Source organism: Oncorhynchus mykiss, chromosome 20 (genome assembly GCF_013265735.2).
Source record: "Oncorhynchus mykiss isolate Arlee chromosome 20, USDA_OmykA_1.1, whole genome shotgun sequence".
NCBI classification, from domain to species: domain Eukaryota; kingdom Metazoa; phylum Chordata; class Actinopteri; order Salmoniformes; family Salmonidae; genus Oncorhynchus; species Oncorhynchus mykiss.
This window is the reverse complement of record NC_048584.1, coordinates 40,586,084-40,605,794: the sequence shown is the minus strand read 5'-3', so window position 1 is coordinate 40,605,794 and position 19,711 is coordinate 40,586,084. Positions and strand designations below refer to the sequence as shown.

General features: G+C 45.2%; 1 protein-coding gene across 5 annotated transcripts in view; it reads right to left on the bottom strand.

The window, feature by feature from the left end:
• Window positions 1-18,212: 18,212 nt before the first annotated feature.
• Window positions 18,213-19,711, bottom strand: part of LOC110499549 — a 61,590-nt gene continuing 60,091 nt past the window's right edge. For all 5 annotated transcript variants that reach the window (XM_036956356.1, XM_036956354.1, XM_036956353.1 and 2 more), the window contains 2 exons: window positions 19,530-19,695; window positions 18,213-19,360 (listed from right to left, as the gene is read on the bottom strand). In XM_036956356.1, the coding sequence (XP_036812251.1) occupies window positions 19,068-19,360; window positions 19,530-19,695 (459 nt within the window). In that variant the 3' untranslated portion in view covers window positions 18,213-19,067. The remainder of the gene's footprint in view (window positions 19,361-19,529; window positions 19,696-19,711) is intronic.

The window sequence follows — 19,711 nt, the reverse complement described above, 5'->3', positions numbered from 1 at the left end:
CATTCTCAGAACCTCTCTGGGACCATAGTAAAACATTCTCAGAACCTCCCTGGAACCAGAGTAAAACATTCTCAGAACCTCCCTGGAACCATAGTAAAACATTCTCAGAACCATAGTAAAACATTCTCAGAACCTCTCTGGAACCATAGTAAAACATTCTCAGAACCTCTCTGGAACCATAGTAAAACATTCTCAAAACCTCCCTGGAACCATAGTAAAACATTCTCAGAACCTCCCTGGAAACATAGTAAAACATTCTCAGAACGATAGTAAAACATTCTCAGAACCTCCCTGGAACCATAGTAAAACATTCTCAGAACCATAGTAAAACATTCTCAGAACCTCCCTGGAACCAGAGTAAAACATTCTCAGAACCATAGTAAAACATTCCCAGAACCTCTCTGGAACCATAGTAAAACATTCTCAGAACCTCCCTGGAACCATAGTAAAACATTCTCAGAACCTCCCTGGAACCATAGTAAAACATTCTCAGAACCATAGTAAAACATTCTCAGAACCTCCCTGGAACCATAGTAAAACATTCTCAGAACCATAGTAAAACATTCTCAGAACCTCTCTGGAACCATAGTAAAACGTTCTCAGAACCTCTCTGGAACCATAGTAAAACATTCTCAGAACCTCTCTGGAACCATAGTAAAACATTCTCAGAACCTCCCTGGAACCATAGTAAAACATTCTCAGAACCTCTCTGGAACCATAGTAAAACATTCTCAGAACCTCCCTGGAACCATAGTAAAACATTCTCAGAACCATAGTAAAACATTCTCAGAACCTCACTGGAACCATAGTAAAACATTCTCAGAACCTCCCTGGAACCATAGTAAAACATTCTCAGAACCTCTCTGGGACCATAGTAAAACATTCTCAGAACCTCCCTGGAACCAGAGTAAAACATTCTCAGAACCTCCCTGGAACCATAGTAAAACATTCTCAGAACCATAGTAAAACATTCTCAGAACCTCTCTGGAACCATAGTAAAACATTCTCAGAACCTCCCTGGAACCATAGTAAAACATTCTCAGAACCTCCCTGGAACCATAGTAAAACATTCTCAGAACCATAGTAAAACATTCTCAGAACCTCCCTGGAACCATAGTAAAACATTCTCAGAACCATAGTAAAACATTCTCAGAACCTCTCTGGAACCATAGTAAAACATTCTCAGAACCTCTCTGGAACCATAGTAAAACATTCTCAGAACCTCCCTGGAACCAGAGTAAAACATTCTCAGAACCATAGTAAAACATTCTCAGAACCTCTCTGGAACCATAGTAAAACATTCTCAGAACCTCCTTGGAACCATAGTAAAACATTCTCAGAACCATAGTAAAACATTCTCAGAACCTCCCTGGAACCATAGTAAAACATTCTCAGAACCTCCCTGGAACCATAGTAAAACATTCTCAGAACCTCTCTGGGACCATAGTAAAACATTCTCAGAACCTCCCTGGAACCAGAGTAAAACATTCTCAGAACCTCCCTGGAACCATAGTAAAACATTCTCAGAACCATAGTAAAACATTCTCAGAACCTCTCTGGAACCATAGTAAAACGTTCTCAGAACCTCCCTGGAACCATAGTAAAACATTCTCAGAACCTCCCTGGAACCATAGTAAAACATTCTCAGAACCTCCCTGGAACCATAGTAAAACATTCTCAGAACCTCCCTGGAACCATAGTAAAACATTCTCAGAACCATAGTAAAACATTCTCAGAACCTCCCTGGAACCATAGTAAAACATTCTCAGAACCATAGTAAAACATTCTCAGAAGCTCTCTGGAACCATAGTAAAACATTCTCAGAACCTCTCTGGAACCATAGTAAAACATTCTCAGAACCTCCCTGGAACCAGAGTAAAACATTCTCAGAACCATAGTAAAACATTCTCAGAACCTCTCTGGAACCATAGTAAAACATTCTCAGAACCTCCCTGGAACCATAGTAAAACATTCTCAGAACCATAGTAAAACATTCTCAGAACCTCCCTGGAACCATAGTAAAACATTCTCAGAACCTCCCTGGAACCATAGTAAAACATTCTCAGAACCTCTCTGGGACCATAGTAAAACATTCTCAGAACCTCCCTGGAACCAGAGTAAAACATTCTCAGAACCTCCCTGGAACCATAGTAAAACATTCTCAGAACCATAGTAAAACATTCTCAGAACCTCTCTGGAACCATAGTAAAACATTCTCAGAACCTCTCTGGAACCATAGTAAAACATTCTCAGAACCTCCCTGGAACCAGAGTAAAACATTCTCAGAACCATAGTAAAACATTCCCAGAACCTCTCTGGAACCATAGTAAAACATTCTCAGAACCATAGTAAAACATTCTCAGAACCTCTCTGGAACCATAGTAAAACATTCTCAGAACCTCTCTGGAACCATAGTAAAACATTCTCAGAACCTCTCTGGAACCATAGTAAAACATTCTCAGAACCTCTCTGGAACCATAGTAAAACATTCTCAGAACCTCCCTGGAACCATAGTAAAACATTCTCAGAACCATAGTAAAACATTCTCAGAACCTCTCTGGAACCATAGTAAAACATTCTCAGAACCTCCCTGGAACCATAGTAAAACATTCTCAGAACCATAGTAAAACATTCTCAGAACCTCCCTGGAACCATAGTAAAACATTCTCAGAACCTCCCTGGAACCATAGTAAAACATTCTCAGAACCTCTCTGGAACCATAGTAAAACATTCTCAGAACCTCCCTGGAACCATAGTAAAACATTCTCAGAACCTCCCTGGAACCATAGTAAAACATTCTCAGAACCATAGTAAAACATTCTCAGAACCTCCCTGGAACCATAGTAAAACATTCTCAGAACCATAGTAAAACATTCTCAGAACCTCCCTGGAACCATAGTAAAACATTCTCAGAACCATAGTAAAACATTCTCAGAACCTCTCTGTAACCATAGTAAAACATTCTCAGAACCTCTCTGGAACCAGAGTAAAACATTCTCAGAACCATAGTAAAACATTCCCAGAACCTCTCTGGAACCATAGTAAAACATTCTCAGAACCTCCCTGGAACCATAGTAAAACATTCTCAGAACCTCCCTGGAACCATAGTAAAACATTCTCAGAACCATAGTAAAACATTCTCAGAACCTCCCTGGAACCATAGTAAAACATTCTTAGAACCATAGTAAAACATTCTCAGAACCTCCCTGGAACCAGAGTAAAACATTCTCAGAACCATAGTAAAACATTCTCAGAACCATAGTAAAACATTCTCAGAACCTCTCTGGAACCATAGTAAAACATTCTCAGAACCTCTCTGGAACCATAGTAAAACATTCCCAGAACTCTCTGGAACCATAGTAAAACATTCTCAGAACCTCCCTGGAACCATAGTAAAACATTCTCAGAACCTTCCTGGAACCATAGTAAAACATTCTCAGAACCATAGTAAAACATTCTCAGAACCATAGTAAAACATTCTCAGAACCTCTCTGGAACCATAGTAAAACATTCTCAGAACCTCTCTGGAACCATAGTAAAACATTCTCAGAACCTCTCTGGAACCATAGTAAAACATTCTCAGAACCTCCCTGGAACCATAGTAAAACATTCTCAGAACCATAGTAAAACATTCTCAGAACCTCTCTGGAACCATAGTAAAACATTCTCAGAACCTCCCTGGAACCATAGTAAAACATTCTCAGAACCATACTAAAACATTCTCAGTACCTCCCTGGAACCATAGTAAAACATTCTCAGAACCTCCCTGGAACCATAGTAAAACATTCTCAGAACCTCCCTGGAACCATAGTAAAACATTCTCAGAACCTCTCTGGGACCATAGTAAAACATTCTCAGAACCTCCCTGGAACCATAGTAAAACATTCTCAGAACCTCCCTGGAACCATAGTAAAACATTCTCAGAACCATAGTAAAACATTCTCAGAACCTCTCTGGAACCATAGTAAAACATTCTCAGAACCTCTCTGGAACCATAGTAAAACATTCTCAGAGCCTCCCTGGAACCATAGTAAAACATTCTCAGAACCTCCCTGGAACCATAGTAAAACATTCTCAGAACTATAGTAAAACATTCTCAGAACCTCCCTGGAACCATAGTAAAACATTCTCAGAACCATAGTAAAACATTCTCAGAACCTCCCTGGAACCATAGTAAAACATTCTCAGAACCATAGTAAAACATTCTCAGAACCTCTCTGGAACCATAGTAAAACATTCTCAGAACCTCTCTGGAACCATAGTAAAACATTCTCAGAACCTCCCTGGAACCATAGTAAAACATTCTCAGAACCTCCCTGGAACCATAGTAAAACATTCTCAGAACCTCCCTGGAACCATAGTAAAACATTCTCAGAACCATAGTAAAACATTCTCAGAACCTCTCTGGAACCATAGTAAAACATTCTCAGAACCTCTCTGGGACCATAGTAAAACATTCTCAGAACCTCCCTGGAACCAGAGTAAAACATTCTCAGAACCATAGTAAAACATTCTCAGAACCTCTCTGGAACCATAGTAAAACATTCTCAGAACCTCCCTGGAACCATAGTAAAACATTCTCAGAACCTCTCTGGGACCATAGTAAAACATTCTCAGAACCTCCCTGGAACCAGAGTAAAACATTCTCAGAACCATAGTAAAACATTCTCAGAACCTCTCTGGGACCATAGTAAAACATTCTCAGAACCTCCCTGGAACCAGAGTAAAACATTCTCAGAACCATAGTAAAACATTCTCAGAACCTCTCTGGAACCATAGTAAAACATTCTCAGAACCTCCCAGCAACCTAAAAATGTACGTTCCAAGAACAGGCGAAATGTTCACTTCGGCTCTCATATTTTACCAGTCAGGAAAAGTATGGCTTAGTTGCCAAAAAACGGACGTTCCCACAACTTCCAAGAAACCGAATGTGCTAGCTGGGGAGTGAGCGTCTCCTAATGAAGCACAACCTTGTGTGTGGAGGCCTACACTAACTAGTGAAAGGGAAGGAGAATACAGAGAGGAGACTAACTAACATCATTACTGGATGTGCTACTTCTGTGTGGATTCTCCATATGTATTCAGGCCAGGCCTATACTCCCATCTGTCTGTTAGCCAGTGCATGTTCCCTGGGGCTGGTTGTGTCGGGATAACCAGAGGGACTGTAACAGTCTGTCCCCAGGGGAGCTGAGAAATAGCCGGTAAACCAGCACCGAGAGACAAAAATCATATCACCCATGAATTTACATAAAGTCTTCAAATGGCAGCCTCGTCCCTTTGTAGTGCACTACCTTTGACAGGGGTCCATAGTGAGCTATATAGGGAATAGGGTGCCATTTTCTACTTGGGGACCAGCGCTGTGGAGGATTAGAGTTGGGTTCTGCCAGATCATTTAGCAGTTAAACACACTCCCAGGAGAGGCTCTTCATGTTGGACAAATTGCCCCAGCGCCTTGTCGGCGGGTAGATATCGGTGGGGCGGAGGGTAAGTACCAGGGGAGCTCTTTCTGAGGAGAGGAGCTGTTAACAGGCCCGCAGAGAGAGAGAGAGAGAGAGAGACAGAGAGAGCGAGAGAGACAGCGAGAGAGACAGCGAGAGAGAGAGCGAGAGAGAGAGAGAGCGAGAGAGACAGCGAGAGAGAGAGCGACAGCGAGAGAGAGAGCAACAGCGAGAGAGAGAGCAACAGCGAGAGAGAGAGCAACAGCGAGAGAGAGAGACAGCGAGAGAGCGAGACAGCGAGAGAGAGGCAGAGGGATAGACACTGCTTCCTGTCTGCTCCCTCCACTCAGAGAAGAGGGACTAAAGGCCTAATCAAACATCCAAAATGGCACCCAGAGCGCTATCAGTACCATTGACATGGAAATAGAGCAGAGCTGGAGCTAGGCCCTAGACAATGGGGATAATGACAGAGGTAAATGGAGCTAGGCCCTAGACACTGGGGATAATGACAGAGGTAAATGGAGCTAGGCCCTAGGCACTGGGGATAATGACAGAGGTAAATGGGGCTAGGCCCTAGACACTGGGGATAATGACATGGGTAAATGGAGCTAGGCCCTAGACACTGGGGATAATGACAGAGGTAAATGGAGCTAGGCCCTAGACACTGGGGATAATGACTGAGGTAAATGGGGCTAGGCCCTAGACACTGGGGATAATGACAAGGGTAAATGGGGCTAGGCCCTAGACACTGGGGATAATGACAGAGGTAAATGGGGCTAGACCCTAGACACTGGGGATAATGACAGAGGTAAATGGGGCTAGACCCTAGACACTGGGGATAATGACAGAGGTAAATGGGGCTAGACCCTAGACACTGGGGATAATGACAGAGGTAAATGGGGCTAGACCCTAGACACTGGGGATAATGACAGAGGTAAATGGGGCTAGACCCTAGACACTGGGGATAATGACAGAGGTAAATGGAGCTAGACCCTAGACACTGGGGATAATGACAGAGGTAAATGGGGCTAGACCCTAGACACTGGGGATAATGACAGAGGTAAATGGGGCTAGACCCTAGACACTGGGGATAATGACACAGAGACACACACACGCACACACGCACACACAGAGAGACACACACAGAGAGACATACACACACATTACATGGATGGCAAGAAGATACCATATACCATATGACAGGCTCAGACACAGGTCTGAGAACAGTTTTATACCATATGGCTGGGCAGGGACAAATAAAGCTTTCCACTATCATGCAGCGTAGCCCCTTCACACACACAGAACTGGTCTGAGAACAGTTTTATACAGCTAACTCTATTTCATCTGTAATGTATATGGTCTGGTTCACATGATATAGGTGCAGGACAACCGACTGTTGTTGGAAATCCCAGAGCTGGGGGAACTTGGTGGGAGGAAACCTGTCTCTTCTAGAGAGACTAACAACTTACAAAGAATCAATTTACTGAAACAAGAGCAACACACTGAGCTCAGGTGTTAGGAACAGCAGGCTCACACTGAAGGCTCTGATAGGTGTATACTTCTAGCCACCTTGCTTCACTGAGTCTCATTGGGGGTTGAGTCTTATTAGTTATATTATATTTCCATCAGTCTCATCAATTGTCATTTGGGTTTCAAAATGTTCTTCATGAGTAGGTGATCCAACACTTCCTCTTGGCCCAAAAGCCGTTATTATCCATCATCCTCATAGGAAAGCAATCAGCACAAACCCCATCTGGATACAGTCAGTAGCAGCAACTGTACAATTAGCTTTTGTCATGAGCAAACTAGCAATTATTCATCTTCCTGTGCAATTCACAACAGTGTTACCACGATGACGCAACTACCTACACAGTAACACAACTTCTGCTGCTTGATAAATGGAGCTCTCTCTGTGTGTGTGTGTGTGTGTGTGTGTGTGTGTGTGTGTGTTTTGTTTCACAGAAGGGCCGTCTTAAATAGGAGAGGCTTTTGCTGTACCCATAGGGTGTGTGTGTGCTTGTGTACGTATGTGTGTGTTGCTAAGGAGAGAGCAACACAGTGACTCTTCATCCCAATATCCAACAGGTCACACTGAGTGACAGAGTGACTCTTCATCAGGTCACACTGAGTGACAGGTATGTACAACACAGTGCCGCCCCAAACACAAACGGGCAGACAATTAACCCTGTGCTTACATCTTCAGAAAACAGATTTTATCTGAGAGAAATGTCATAGATAAAGGTTGTAAACTGGCACGAGGACAATTCAGACTTCTCTCTGGCCGGGCCCAGGTTGAATTTGGCATCTCCTCTCCTCTCTATGGATGTATCATTATGCTAATGCACCAGCCTCAGTCCCTCCCTCCCTCCGTCCCTCCGTCCGTCCGTCCATCCGTCCGTCCCTCCCTTCGTCCGTCCCTCCCTTCGTCCGTCCCTCCCTCCGTCCCTCCCTCCGTCCCTCTCTCCGTCCCTCTCTCCGTCCCTCCGTCCGTCCCTCCGTCCCTCTATCCGTCCATCCATTATTGTTTACAAAAACAATAACCTCAAGGAAACTATGAATAAATGTTTCTATTTTCAGTCTGCTGATACCTAGAGCAGCGCTTACTGCTTCTAATCCCCAGACATCACAGAGCCACTGGGGCTTCAAAGTGATGGCAGACATGGTAGCAGTCATATAAACACTCTCTCACACACACACACACACACGCACACACTCTCTCAAGTCTCTACTGGGTAGCTCCAGCCAGTCTGTGAGATTCAACAGATGGTCTAACTGAAGGCTGCTCTGCTCCGTCACTGGGGAGGCCTGGGGGTTCAGTGGTCCAATGGAGCCAGTGAAATCTGTCACAAACCACAGTGGCAAATGTCTCGCAGTTCCGACAAATGCTAATTCAACTCATGTGAGGTCAACAACAAACTAAAAAAAACGAGGGGTGGAGGGAGGGTGGTCGGCGGGGTTGGAGGGGACTCTGAATGTATTCCAATTTAGAAATGGCACTGTGTGACAAAACCATCCTTCTAAAAAGGGCATTGAAATTTCTCTGGCCCGAGGACAGACAGACACAAATGAGCAGGACTCTGAGCAGGATGTGGTGGTGGTGTGACATTCTGGGTGCCGTTGTGACGTTTTCTTCAGAAACGAACCCCCCCGACACATTCCATCAGAAGGCCTGAATAAAACCCTGCTCTGTTGCCTCACACTGGGTCCATAGCTCAAAGAGACAACAATAACAATATTCCATTGCGATTACATTCACAACTGCAATTAGCTAACTTAGCTTAACATTTCAGATAAAACAAGATACAAAAACAACAACATTGAAAATGGAGTGATAAATCGTAATTCTGGACTCTACACTCTACACAGTAACTTTCTGACTGCAATTGGCCAGTAAATTACGGTAATTTATTTTACAGTACAGCTACCGTAATCCATTTTACAGGTAGTAAAAATGTTGACTGAAATCGAATTTATAGTACCAAGTCAAGCAGGCACTCTTGTCCTTAGCAACGTACAACCAATGTTTGTTTAAAAAATAAAAAATAAACACACCTTTCTGTATCCGTTACTGTGCTTGTTGTTGTTGTTGTTGTTGTTGTTGTTGGAGGATACACTCGTCTTCAAAATAAGTGTAATAACAAGATGTATCTCTGACTATTCTCTTTTACTGTAGTTACAAAAGTATTGGAGAAAGCAGGTTGGCTGCCAGGAATTTTTATTTTACTGTGTATTAATGAATACCCTGGGTTTTATATCACTTGCACATTTAGAGGCAAAGCTCTTCCAAACTGGCCGTAAACTACAGAACAGAACAGAAGGTTACATATTAAACCGTTAAAAGGTTTGAAACTGCCACTCTCATCTGTTCTCTTCATACATTTAATTAATTTGGGAACTTCATCCAAATATCACTTAAATTGGTATCGCACTCCCACTAACGGGTGCAACAAATATAGCCACTTACAAGGCACGCTTTACAATACGTTAATGAGCCAGTGATTCATTCCCCTCCCACAATACTTTCCCACAATGCATTTTCAGTATGCTGCATTAAATATACAGCAAAACACGACTTTACTGTTGAATTGTATTGAAAAACTATTCAGTAACTGCAAATAGTGAAAATGTCATTATAAATTACAGAGTATCAACTGATATTAGGGGTGGCAGGGTAGCCTAGTGGTTAGAGACAGGTAGTCTAGTGGTTAGAGACAGGTAGCCTAGTGGTTAGAGACAGGTAGCCTAGTGGTTAGAGACAGGTAGCCTAGTGGTTAGAGACAGGTAGCCTAGAGGTTAGAGGCAGGTAGCCTAGTGGTTAGAGGCAGGTAGCCTAGTGGTTAGAGGCAGGTAGCCTAGTGGTTAGAGACAGGTAGCCTAGTGGTTAGAGACAGGTAGCCTAGTGGTTAGAGACAGGTAGCCTAGTGGTTAGAGACAGGTAGCCTAGTGGTAGCTAGTGGTTGTCACAAATCAAATGTTGGCGAATGTGTCCACTCGGGTCTTGATACGTTCCCTCTAGCCAACAGCTCACAGATACAGTGTGGAAAGCCTACAGCCTCACAGATACAGTGTGGAAAGCCAGCAGCTCACAGATACAGTGTGGAAAGCCTACAGCCTCACAGATACAGTGTGGAAAGCCTACAGCCTCACAGATACAGTGTGGAAAGCCTACAGCCTCACAGATACAGTGTGGAAAGCCTACAGCCTCACAGATACAGTGTGGAAAGCCTACAGCCTCACAGATACAGTGTGGAAAGCATACAGCCTCACAGATGCAGTGTGGAAAGCCTACAGCCTCACAGATGCAGTGTGGAAAGCCTACAGCCTCACAGATACAGTGTGGAAAGCCTACAGCCTCACAGATACAGTGTGGAAAGCCTACAGCCTCACAGATACAGTGTGGAAAGCATACAGCCTCACAGATGCAGTGTGGAAAGCCTACAGCCTCACAGATGCAGTGTGGAAAGCCTACAGCCTCACAGATGCAGTGTGGAAAGCCTACAGCCTCACACAATGAGTTTATTATGGACAAAATAGCTAGATTATTTTAATTTGTAAAACGGCAGGCATCGATCGTCACGTCACCAGAATAACACCCTCAATTGTTTTATGGAAAGGAGCATCAAGCTCCTCACCGTGAACTTTCACCTCCCCTGTGAAAGTTCATCGTAGCGTATTTAATCTGTAGCCTGATAAACTGCATGCTTTCCCGAGTCGTAGCAGGAGGACAACACACCATGTCATCACGTACAATTCATTGGCTGATCCCTCCCGATGACCTGTACAGAATTATGTGATCATTCCTTTTAACCCTTAGGTAGTCCTGCCCAGTTCATTACTTCAAAATTGTGACATTCCTCAAATGCTAAAACAGGCTTTGGGGCAGTAGAGTTGGTGAGATTTCAATGGCACTGTCCATGCTAAAACAGGCTTTGGGGCAGTAGAGTTGGTGAGATTTCTCAATGGCACTGTCCATGCTAAAACAGGCTTTAGGGCAGTAGAGTTGGTGAGATTTCTCAATGGCACTGCCCATGCTAAAACAGGCTTTGGGGCAGTAGAGTTGGTGAGATTTCTCAATGGCACTGCCCATGCTAAAACAGGCTTTTGGGGGCGGTAGAGGTGTCTAAGTCTATGGCATTACATTACAATGAGACGACATTATTAAACAGGCTAAACAGATGGAAAACTGACAACTTTGTTTATAACTAAATTAGGGAATAAACAAAGTGTGTTTAGATTCAGGACACAGATAAGGATGAATGAGACCAGACAGAAAAACCAGACCACAGAGTAGGAATTAGAATTGAGAGCATCGCCAATGAATATCTCCATGACTAAGGCCCAGTGGTGGAAAAAGTACCCAATTCGTCATACTTGAGTAAAAGTAAAGATACCTTAATAGAAAATGACTCAAGTAAGAGTGAAAGTCACCCAGTAAAATACTAATTGAGTAAAAGTCTAAAATTATTTGGTTTTAAAAATACTAAAACATACTTAAGTATCAAAAGCAAAAGTATAAACAATTTCAAATGACTTATAGGGTAGCCTAGTGGTTAGAGCGTTGGACTAGTAACCGGAAGGTTGTGAGTTCAAACCCCCGAGCTGACAAGGTACAAATCTGTCATTCTGCCCCTGAACAGGCAGTTAACCCACTGTTCCCAGGCCGTCATTGAAAATAAGAATTTGTTCTTAACTGACTTGCCTGGTTAAATAAAGGTAAAATAAATAAAAAATTAAACAAAGCAGACGGCCATGTTCTAGTTTTTAAAGACGTATTTACAGACAGCTCGGGTCACACTCTAACACAATTTACAAACGAAGCATGTGATTGTTGAGTCCGCCAGATCAGAGGCAGTAGGGGTGACCAGGGATGTTCTCTGTTTAGTGAGTCCTCCAGATCAGAGGCAGTAGGGATGACCAGGGATGTTCTCTGTTTAGTGAGTCCTCCAGATCAGAGGCAGTAGGGATGACCAGGGATGTTCTCTGTTTAGTGAGTCTGCCAGATCAGAGGCAGTAGGGATGACCAGGGATGTTCTCTGTTTAGTGAGTCCTCCAGATAAGAGGCAGTAGGGGTGACCAGGGATGTTCTCTGTTTAGTGAGTCCTCCAGATCAGAGGCAGTAGGGATGACCAGGGATGTTCTCTGTTTAGTGAGTCCTCCAGATTAGAGGCAGTAGGGATGACCAGGGATGTTCTCTGTTTAGTGAGTCCTCCAGATCAGAGGCAGTAGGGATGACCAGGGATGTTCTCTGTTTAGTGAGTCCTCCAGATCAGAGACAGTAGGGATGACCAGGGATGTTCTCTGTTTAGTGAGTCCTCCAGATAAGAGGCAGTAGGGATGACCAGGGATGTTCTCTGTTTAGTGAGTCCTCCAGATCAGAGGCAGTAGGGACGACCAGGTATGTTCTCTGTTTAGTGAGTCCTCCAGATCAGAGGCAGTAGGGATGACCAGGTATGTTCTCTGTTTAGTGAGTCCTCCAGATCAGAGGCAGTAGGGATGACCAGGGATGTTCTCTGTTTAGTGAGTCTGCCAGATCAGAGGCAGTAGGGATGACCAGGGATGTTCTCTGTTTAGGGAGTCCTCCAGATAAGAGGCAGTAGGGATGACCAGGGATGTTCTCTGTTTAGTGAGTCCTCCAGATCAGAGGCAGTAGGGACGACCAGGTATGTTCTCTGTTTAGTGAGTCCTCCAGATCAGAGGCAGTAGGGATGACCAGGTATGTTCTCTGTTTAGTGAGTCCTCCAGATCAGAGGCAGTAGGGGTGACCAGGGATGTTCTCTGTTTAGTGAGTCCTCCAGATCAGAGGCAGTAGGGATGACCAGGGATGTTCTCTGTTTAGTGAGTCCTCCAGATCAGAGGCAGTAGGGATGACCAGGGATGTTCTCTGTTTAGTGAGTCCTCCAGATCAGAGGCAGTAGGGATGACCAGGGATGTTCTCTGTTTAGTGAGTCCTCCAGATCAGAGGCAGTAGGGACGACCAGGTATGTTCTCTGTTTAGTGAGTCCTCCAGATCAGAGGCAGAACGGGTGACCAGGGATGTTCTCTGTTTAGTGAGTCCTCCAGATCAGAGGCAGTATGGATGACCAGGGATGTTCTCTGTTTAGTGAGTCCTCCAGATCAGAGGCAGTAGGGATGGACCAGGGATGTTCTCTGTTTAGTGAGTCCTCCAGATCAGAGGCAGTAGGGATGACCAGGGATGTTCTCTGTTTAGTGAGTCCTCCAGATCAGAGGCAGGTTAAAAGTACATTATTTTCTTTAGGAATGTTGAGAAATAAATGTAAAAGTAGTAAAATATAAACAGTAAAGTAAAGTACAGATACCCCCCCCAAAAAACAACTTAAGTATTTTAGCATTTTTTATTTAAGTACTTTACATCACTGCTATGCTAAGAGTGAGCGTATGCTAAGTCATGTCGTCCTGGAGAGATTTACATAGTAAATCAAAATGCCAGGGTAAGACTACACTAAAACACAGCCCTTATTTTAAGTGTTTCTAAAATCCTCTATTGGAAAGATGAATTGTGGAAAAACAATTGGAAACATTTCCCTGTTTGACAGCTAGGTTTCATGGGTATTATGACTCATACTGTGGTACTCTACTTGCACACTATCCGTTTACAGATTCGTGTTTAACAATAAGACGTAATTGTTTTCTATTCCAATCATTTTGTTGCATTTTTAAGAATGCTTATGGTGTTGTAGCGATTTTTCCACACGTTGAAAATGCTTATTTTGTTGCTATGGTCCACGGCAGTTGTCGCATAGACTGTGGTTTGTCGCCCTCCTGTGATGGCAGGTTAGCTGCTTTGACTACAGGGACCATTCTTGTACTCCGGAAGGGTACAAGGGTACTCAGCGTTATTCCACTGGCTGTCTGAAAAGTGCTCAAGGTGAGGAAAAGTGTCATTCAGAACAGAAGCACCTTTCTCTGTGTTTTCAATGACAGACTCCACTTTTGCCTTATCTACCAGAGGACAGACTCTCCCCTCTCATCTATATGAACCCCTTTTAGGACCTGTAGAAGTATTTGTAATACATTACCCCCCTCCAAAATGGCTTTAGAACTCATGAACGAGCCGGTGGCGAAGAAATAAACCATAATTGTAATCTTTCCCAAGCACATTGTGGGAGCTTGGAGCAACCATCAACATTTGGTTATGATTTATTTTTCCTTCTCATCCTTTTGTGTTTGATACATAGAGCACTATACAGTTTAAGAAATGGGGTGCCTTGTTCTACCCTTCAGACTAGGAGCGAAGAGGAGAACGGAGTAAAGAGGAGAACGGAGGAAAGAGGAGAACGGAGGAAAGAGGAGAACGGAGGAAAGAGGAGAACGGAGGAAAGAGGAGAACGGAGGAGAGAGGAGAACGGAGGAGAGAGAGGAGAACGGAGGAGAGAGAGGAGAACGGAGGAGAGAGAGGAGAACGGAGGAGAGAGAGGAGAACGGAGGAAAGAGGAGAGAGAGCAGAAGGGGAGGAGAAGAGCAGGAGGAAGTAGAAAGAGGAGAAAGGAGAAAAGGAGGAGGATAAGAGCAGAAGGGGAGGAGGAAGTAGAAAGGATAAAGGGAGAATGAGGAAGGGAGGAGAAGAGCAGAAGGGGAGGTGGAAGGAGAAAGGAGAAAGGGAGGAGAAGAGCAGAAGGGGAGGTGGAAGGAGAAAGAGGAGAAAGGGAGGAGGAAGGGAGGAGAAGAGCAGAAGGGGAGAAGGAAAGAGAAGAGCAGAAGGGGAGAAGGAAGGAGAAAGAGGAGAAAGGGAGAAGGAGGAAGGGAGGAGAACGGATGAGAAAGAGAAAAGGGAGAAGGAAGAGTAGAACCGAGGAGAGAGCGGAGAGGACGAATGAGAAAGGAGGAGGAAGAGAAGAAAGGAGGACTGATTGCACTCTGCTGCTGGGCATGACATTTAGCAGACATGAGGGGACCAGTCAGTCCTGACCTCAGACTGTGAGTTTGGAGTGTGAGCATGTGTACTTAATCAGTCTGTCTGTCAGCTTTTCCGCTTCTCATCGACTTTGACCTCAAAATCCTCTCAGCGATGGAACATGATGATCAACTGTTAAACCAGCATCTTCATCAGTTTGAGTAAAAAACTCCTATCCATCAGTGCAGTGTTAACTGGGAAGACCAGGGAAACTCACTGGGTATAGGATGGCTTCAACACGATGGCTTCAACACGAGTTATAGGATCAAATCAAAGTTTATTTGCCACGTGCGCCAAATACAAACAGGTGTAGACCTTACAGTGAAGTGTTTACTTACAGGCCAACAAAAATAAGGTATTAGGTGAACAATAGGTAGGTAAAGAAATAAAACGGTAAAAAGACAGGCTATAAAAGTAGCGAGTATACATACAGACACCGGCTAGTCAGGCTGATTGAGGTAGTATGTGCATGAATGTATAGTTATAGTGACTATGCATATATGATAAACAGAGATTAGCACCAGCGTAAAAGAGGGGTTGGGATTGGGGGGGGGGGGGGGTGGGGGGGGGTGGGGGGCTTACACAATGCAAATAGTCTGGGTAGCCATTTGATTACCTGTTCAGGAGTTATATGGCTTGGGGGTAAAAACTGTTGAGAGGCCTTCTTGTCCTAGACTTGGTACTGCTTGCCATGCGGTAGTAGAGAGAACAGTCTATGACTGGGGTGGCTGGGGTCTTCGACAATTTTTTAAGGCCTTCCTCTGACACCGCCTGGTATAGAGGTCCTGGATGGCAGGCAGTTTAGCCCCAGTGATGTACTGGGCCGTACGCACTACCCTCTGTCGTGCCTTGCGGTCAAAGGCCGAGCAATCGCCGCACCAGGCAGTGATGCAACCAGTCAGGATGCTCTGGATGTTGCAGCTGTAGAACCTTTTGAGGATCTCAGGACCCATGCCAAATCTTTCACCACCTGGGAGCAGCCCGTCGGGAAGTCCAGGATCCAGTTGTAGAGGGAGGTGTTTAGTCCCAGGATCCTTAGCTTAGTGATGAGCTTTGAGGGTACTTTGGTGTCAAAAACTGAGTTGTAGTCAATGAATAGCATTCTCACAAGTGTTCCTTTTGTCCAGGTGGGAAAGGGCAGTGTGGAGTGCAATAGAGATTGCATCATCATCATGGTGGTCTGCTTGAAACATGTTGATATTACAGACTCAGTCCCTGACTGAACATGTTGGAAATGTCAGTGAAGACACATTGCCAGTTGGTCAGCACATGCCCGGAGCACACATCCTGGTAATCGGTCTGGCCCGCAGCCTTGTGTATGTTGACCTGTTTAAAGGTCTTACTCACGTCAGCTATGGAGAGCGTGATCAGTCATCCGGAACAGCTGATGGTCTCATGCATGCCTCAGTGTTGCTTGCCTCGATGCAGGTATAGAAGTGATTTAGCTCGTTTGGTAGGCTTGTGTCACTAGGCAACTCGCAGCTGTGCTTCCCTTTGTAGTCTAATAGTTTGCGAGCACTGCCACATAAGACGAGCGTCGGAGCCGGTGTAGTTTGATTCAATCTTAGCCCTGTATTGATGCTTTGCCTGTTTGATGGTTTGTCAGAGAGCAAAGCAGGATTTCCTATAAGCTTCCGGGTTAGCGTCCCGCACCTTGAAAGCTCTACCCTTTAGCTCAGTGCGACTGTTTCCTGTAATCCATGGCTTCTGGTTGGGGTATGTACAGTCACTGTGGGGACAATGTCCTTGATGCACTTACTGATAAAGTCAGTGACTGATGTGGTGTACTCCTCAATGCCATTGGAAGAATCCTGGAACATATTCCAGTCTCTGCTAACAAAGCAGTCCTGTAGTTTAGCATCTGCTTTGTCTGACCACTTATTGAGTGAGTTACCGGTGCTTCCGGTTTAAATTTTTATTTGTAAGCAGGAATCAGGATGGAATTATGGTCGGATTTACCAAATGGAGGGCGAGGGAGAGCTTTGTACCAGTCTCTGTGTGTGGAGTAAAGGTGATCGAGAATTTATTTCCCTCTGGTTGCACATTTAACATTTGGTAGAACTGATTTAAGTTTCACTGCATTAAAGTCTCCGGCCACTAGGAGCGCCGCCTCTGGGTGAGCGGTTTCCTGTTTGCTAATTTCCTGGGATGGGATCAATAGGAGGTAAAGGATGGGTTCAATATGAGTTCGATGTTCAACTGGACCTTGTGTCTTCCGCATTTAACCCAACCCCTCTGAATCAGGGGGTGTGGTGTTGAGCCGAGAGGGGGAAGGGGGTGTGGTGTTGAGCCGAGAGGGGGAAGGGGGTGTGGTGTTGAGCCGAGAGGGGGAAGGGGGTGTGGTGTTGAGCCGAGAGGGGGAAGGGGGTGTGGTGTTGAGCCGAGAGGGGGAAGGGGGTGTGGTGTTGAGCCGAGAGGGGGAAGGGGGTGTGGTGTTGAGCCGAGAGGGGGAAGGGGGTGTGGTGTTGAGCCGAGAGGGGGAAGGGGGTGTGGTGTTGAGCCGAGAGGGGGAAGGGGGTGTGGTGTTGAGCCGAGAGGGGGAAGGGGGTGTGGTGTTGAGCCGAGAGGGGGAAGGGGGTGTGGTGTTGAGCCGAGAGGGGGAAGGGGGTGTGGTGTTGAGCCGAGAGGGGGAAGGGGGTGTGGTGTTGAGCCGAGAGGGGGAAGGGGGTGTGGTGTTGAGCCGAGAGGGGGAAGGGGGTGTGGTGTTGAGCCGAGAGGGGGAAGGGGGTGTGGTGTTGAGCCGAGAGGGGGAAGGGGGTGTGGTGTTGAGCCGAGAGGGGGAAGGGGGTGTGGTGTTGAGCCGAGAGGGGGAAGGGGGTGTGGTGTTGAGCCGAGAGGGGGAAGGGGGTGTGGTGTTGAGCCGAGAGGGGGAAGGGGGTGTGGTGTTGAGCCGAGAGGGGGAAGGGGGTGTGGTGTTGAGCCGAGAGGGGGAAGGGGGTGTGGTGTTGAGCCGAGAGGGGGAAGGGGGTGTGGTGTTGAGCCGAGAGGGGGAAGGGGGTGTGGTGTTGAGCCGAGAGGGGGAAGGGGGTGTGGTGTTGAGCCGAGAGGGGGAAGGGGGTGTGGTGTTGAGCCGAGAGGGGGAAGGGGGTGTGGTGTTGAGCTGAGAGTATAATACAGATTTAACCTAGTTCCTTCCGACTGGAGAGGCTGGGTCGTAAGGGACAAGGAGGCTACTGACAGAGTTACCACATAGGCTGCCCAATTCTGATCTTTAACCAGAGAGACAGATACAGAGAGTGAGCGGGAGAAAGAGAAACAGAAGAATCAGAAAGAATGAGCAGATGAAGCTACATTCTTTAGCTTCAACCCTTCACAGAAGATAGTCTCCTATAAACGATTGACTGACAAACTAAAAAGAGAAGTTGTATAACTTTTAATGCTTGACAAACCTAAACGAAAACACATCTTTTCCACCTGCAGCATTGTAAACATGACCATTTTAAACACCTGTATTTTTAACACACGAGTGTCTGAAACTACCAAGTAATTCAAATATTCCACAAATATAATTAATTAGATTGCACAATATTATTTGGCATAAAGTAATAAAAAAAAAAAATAATTGTTTATTGTCCATAAAACACAAACGTTTTAAATATTTGAGGTATAACAACGTGTCTTTTGTGTGGTCAAAAGTGCATATATGCTTAAAAAAAGACATCCTGCAATTCTCTGTCCCCTTCGCACATCTATCCTTAATAAGATATGGCCTATATTTCTCTCTAATGAAGTGTCCTGGGGTCCCTCTACAATGTGAACTAAAACAGGAACAGTGAATGGAAAAATAAACCCACCACAACATGGAAAACGACAGAAAATAAACTTCAGAAAGACGTGGAAAACGGGATATGAACACTTCATAGAAATCGGTGCATGGAAACGTTGAACAACAAAACACATTCATATATATATATTCATGTACTCTCTGGGCCTGTTTCCTGGACATAGATTAACCCAAGAGTCCTGGGTGAAAGTTGAAGTTCAAGGAGACTGTCTTTTAAGCTTTTATACATCCATGGACTCATCATGGTCTGTGTTTGGGGGAAGTGCCCTTTACTAGTGTCAGTAGAAACATTCACCATCTTGTTGTTTTCAGATGCACTGTACTGCCACCTCGACTGCCACTCAGTGAGAAAACATACACCTCGACTTCCTCTCAATGAGAGTTAGGTACCAGTTCTTCTGTCCAATCCGGTCCCGTCTAAGCTATAGTTCCATTACGGTCTGTCCAGTCCTTGATCAGTGACCATTGAGACGTTTGACAAGTGATTAATCAGACAGGCGGCCTCCGACGAGCAGCTGAAATTTAATTTCCACACTTCAGCCTGCTGATGCGGCGAAGGACATGAATTCGAGTCAGCATACAGGATAGCAGCTTCAGCCACCCTTCCTACCGCCCTCACAGCAGCAGCACTTCTTCCGGGCTGTTCCGTAGGCCTGTCCCACCTCTCTCCCCTGGTCCTCCGGTTCCGAGACAGGATGATGTCCAGTCTAATTGCCCCACCTGCGACTACAATCGAAATACATTAAACTTTGTGTTCAAAATAAAAAAAGAATGCACACTATTTATGCTCCAAATATTTTAAAATCGGTAAAACACATTTCTAGTTTTTTCCTCAAGTTTAAATGGACTGCATCAACATGTGGCTGATTTTTTAAATGTATTGACCAAAAAATACCTTCATCACCGGCTCCATCTCCCCCCACAGCAGGGGAGCTCCCGGCCCAATCTCCGACCATCAAACAGCGGATGTCAGAGCGGCACCGAAGGGACACCCCCTGGAACTGTGCTTGTCGGGACAGCAGGGGAAGGTGGCGCGGAGCAGGGTGGAACACTGCATTCTCCTGCATGAAGGAAGAA